Source organism: Microtus ochrogaster, unplaced genomic scaffold, assembly GCF_000317375.1.
Source record: "Microtus ochrogaster isolate Prairie Vole_2 unplaced genomic scaffold, MicOch1.0 UNK20, whole genome shotgun sequence".
In the NCBI taxonomy this organism is placed as follows: Eukaryota; Metazoa; Chordata; class Mammalia; order Rodentia; family Cricetidae; genus Microtus; species Microtus ochrogaster.
The window spans coordinates 428,183-431,825 of NW_004949118.1; the positions used below are offsets into that span (position 1 = coordinate 428,183).

A 3,643-nucleotide genomic window follows, 5' to 3' on the forward strand; every position below is an offset into this window, starting at 1 on the left:
CCAGCAACCACATGGTGGCTCACAACCATCTGTAATGAGGTCTGGTGCCCTCTTCTGGCCTGCAGGCATACAAGCAGACAGAATACTGTATAATAAATAAATAATAAATAAATAAATATTTTTAAACAAAAAAATTGTACATACTTAAAATGTTTAATGTGAAATGACAAAGGGGATTTAATGATAATATATGTACTAGCTTATGTGCTGTTTTATGGTGATGACATTGTTAAAATGCAGTGGGTTTTTTTTGGGGGGGGGAATTTTCTTTACAAAACATTGTGCTTTAATCATTTATGCTCACTCCTTTTAACTCAGTAGTTTTCAACCTGTGGGTCGCACCCCCTTAGAGAATTGAATACCCTTTTACAGGGGTTGCCTAAGAGACCAGAAAACATAGATAAAGTTTATATTACAATTCATAAGTAGCAAAATTACAGTTATGAAAGAATTTTATGGTTGGGGGTCAGCACAACATGAGGAATTATATTAAAGGGTTGCAACATTAGGAAGTTTGAGAGCCATTGATTTAACTCTTTGCAGATCAATACGCACCTCTAACTTAATATCCTTTTTTAAGGAATAGCCTATCACCAGCTCATTTTGTGCTTCCCATAGACTCGCGTATTTGAATCACCCCTGGAGTGTGGTCGACCTGCCAGGGGCCTCATCCTTAAAGAAAACTTACTTTACCTCTCCCAGAAGCTGTCTGCTGTCAGTAGTTCCTTCATCGGTGATGGAGGCACATGAGCCCCTCTCCTCCACACTGGAATATCCAGTGGTTTGCTCTTTCTCAGCTTTCATGCTGGCATCCACAGCTGCTTGAGTTCATGAGAATAACAGTCCTGTCAAGTTCAGAAGACACTGTTTCACCTACGTTCTTCCCCGGCTCTGGCTTTTAGTCTTTATGCCCTCTTATCCATAATGGTTCCTCAACCTTGATGGGGAGGGAGTATGGAATAGAGATGCCACGATTATGGCTGAGCACTCCACAGATACTTTATCTCTGTATTTAAACCGTTTGTAAGTTTTTGTAAGTTTCTGCAGTAAAAATACCATCCACAAAGAAATTTCTCTGAGTCTGAAAGCTGCACTAATAAATGAGTTTGAAGATAGGAGTGTAGAAGCCAGTTTGATACTGTGTCCATTTAGCAGAATAAGAATGGTAGTCTCACCCCTGTGGCCCATGAGTTCACCAGCCATGGATTTCTTTTTATAACTACTTAAGTTTAGTTTTATAAAAAAACAAAACAATTTGAAAAAAAGAGCCATGTAAAAATACTGCAATAATTTCCGGGTTTTAATTAATGAGAATAGAAATGTTATAAATAACAAGAACAAGCATATGATTTAAACAGACTTGACCAGTGAATTGGATGGTACCATCTTTAATTAGGGGCTAAAAGTTATTGCTAAATGCCATTATGCAAAACCTTGAAAATTGATGGAAGTATTAAAACTACAGATTGGTGCTACAAGCAAATAATGTCAAATGCTGTTTATCTTTTTAACAGATTATTAATCTTTCCTATAAAATAGTCATTTATGATACTTAAATTGGCTTTCCAGGTTTATTTTCGATGATGAAAGAAGCAATTTATAAATATAACATTACTATAGAAGTAATCATATTGACACATACTTGTTTGTGTTTACTAAAATGTTTGTATCTGTTTCAGTCCATGCCAGTGATCAATGGAAGACAGTTACCTAACCCTCTCGTTGTTCAACTCTGTGACCAGTGGGATAATCCTGCATTGGTCTCAAATGTTAAAATAAGTCTCATAAAAACTAGCAATTTGAAGGTAAGTTTCAAACTTCCTTAGATATCTTTCAATGAAAAGTCTGTATTTCAGGGCTTGAGCGTTGGCTCGGGAGTTAATAGCATTTGCTGCTCTCGTAGTGGACACAGGTTCAGTTCCTAGCATCTGTAACTCCGGTCACAGAAGATCTGGTGCCCTCTTCTGGCCTCCACAGGCATGAAAGTGGAACATAGACATGCATGCAAACAAAAACACTCATACACATAAAATAAAAATCAATTAAGACAGTGTAATTCAGCAGGAAAGTGATTTCTAGAGTGCACAAAAATCTGTGTTTGATATCTAGCACCTCCTCCCCCTTGCACTCCTCAAAGATCAGCATTTTATCCTCATGATAGTATCAGGTGTCACATTTCCTTCTCTTTTAAAAAATGCAATACTCTGTCATCTTTATTAGTGTCTAATATAAATCAGAATCTTTATATTTGATAAAGTGAAGTTTATAGTTTATAACCAAAATAGTGAGGTGCCATCATTGCACTGTTAGGATGGTTCCTCTCATCTTACAAAGAGATGCCTGGTCCTGGACAGAGCTGCTAGACATGGGCTGGATTGGTGTCTGGGGTGATGGTCCTCTGCCCTTCACTCTTTACTGGAGCAATTATGAGCATAGCGCATAGTTCACCTATTAACTGTTACCATGTATACTGGGAGAGCCAACGGTTGAGAATTGAGTAGAAACTTCAGGCACCTTGTGCAAGCTGGAGACCCTTTTTACTCAAGGTTAAAGAAGAGAAGCTTTCGGTTCTTATACTTTTTTTAATTTTTACAATGCACCAATAGATGAAGGAAGTTAATGGCTCACTTGTTGCCAGTCAGTTCCAAGAATGCTCCTGAGATTATGCTCAGATAGTCTGAAGTATCTACCCAACTAAGTTTAATAAATATAATAGCACAGCTGATACTGTACAAAACTGGCAGAGCTCTTAAATTTAATTAATTCAGACAGAATCCCAACCCACATTTCCCAAGATCTTACAAGTTGATTCTAAAAGCTGATGTGGGAAATTAAAGTACCAAATAAATGTGATATAATATTTATGATATATGTCCCTAGTTAAGTGATGAGAATCAAGATTTGTTGTTTTTTGTGGGGTTTTGTTTGTTTGTTTTTTGAGACAGGGTTTCTCTGTGTAAAAGTCCTGGCTGTCCTGAAACTCACTCTGTAGACCAGGCTGGCCTTGAACTCACTGAGATCCACCTGCCTCTGGTGGGCACGCCTTTAATCCCAGGGAGGCAGAGACAGGCAGATCTCAGTGAGTTCGAGGCCAGGTCAGTGAGTTCGAGGCCAGCCTGGCCTACAGAGTGAGGATCAGGAAGGTTCCAAAGCTACAGAGAAACCCTGTACCTGGTGGGGGAGGGGCACACAAAACAAATGAAAATTTAAGACGTAACCATTATTAGGAGAAGTGGCCACTGACAATCTGTTAAGCATTGGTTATTACTGTGAAGGTAGTCTTGCAGCAGTGATCAAAAAAGCATACATGCCCAAATGAATAAGCAGCAAGCATGGTAAAGGAAAAAGAATGAGGATAGTTTGTGATGCCCACACTTGAGTATGTGTGTATATATATATTTATTTCTCCTATGCTTTCTCCTGTACTTCCCAGGTACAAACAATTTATTTGACATTTAGCTGATATCAATACAACCAACATAGAATTCTGCAGCTTGATTACATTTTGAATATTTTTTAGAGCATTTGCATGTTTTTCAACTAATTTTAGGTTTAAAAATTTTACTTGCAGGCCGGGCGGTGGTGGCACACGCCTTTAATCCCAGCACTTGGGAGGCAGAGGCAGGCGAATCTCTGTGAGTTC

The 3,643-nt window shown here is 38.4% G+C and overlaps 1 protein-coding gene across 2 annotated transcripts in view; it reads left to right on the forward strand.

Annotated features, from left to right (window-relative positions):
- Positions 1–3,643, forward strand: part of Smchd1 (structural maintenance of chromosomes flexible hinge domain containing 1) — a 143,744-nt gene that overhangs the window by 92,628 nt on the left and 47,473 nt on the right. For both annotated transcript variants that reach the window (XM_005367548.2, XM_005367549.2), the window contains exon 30: positions 1,680–1,805. In XM_005367548.2, the coding sequence (XP_005367605.1) occupies positions 1,680–1,805 (126 nt within the window). The remainder of the gene's footprint in view (positions 1–1,679; positions 1,806–3,643) is intronic.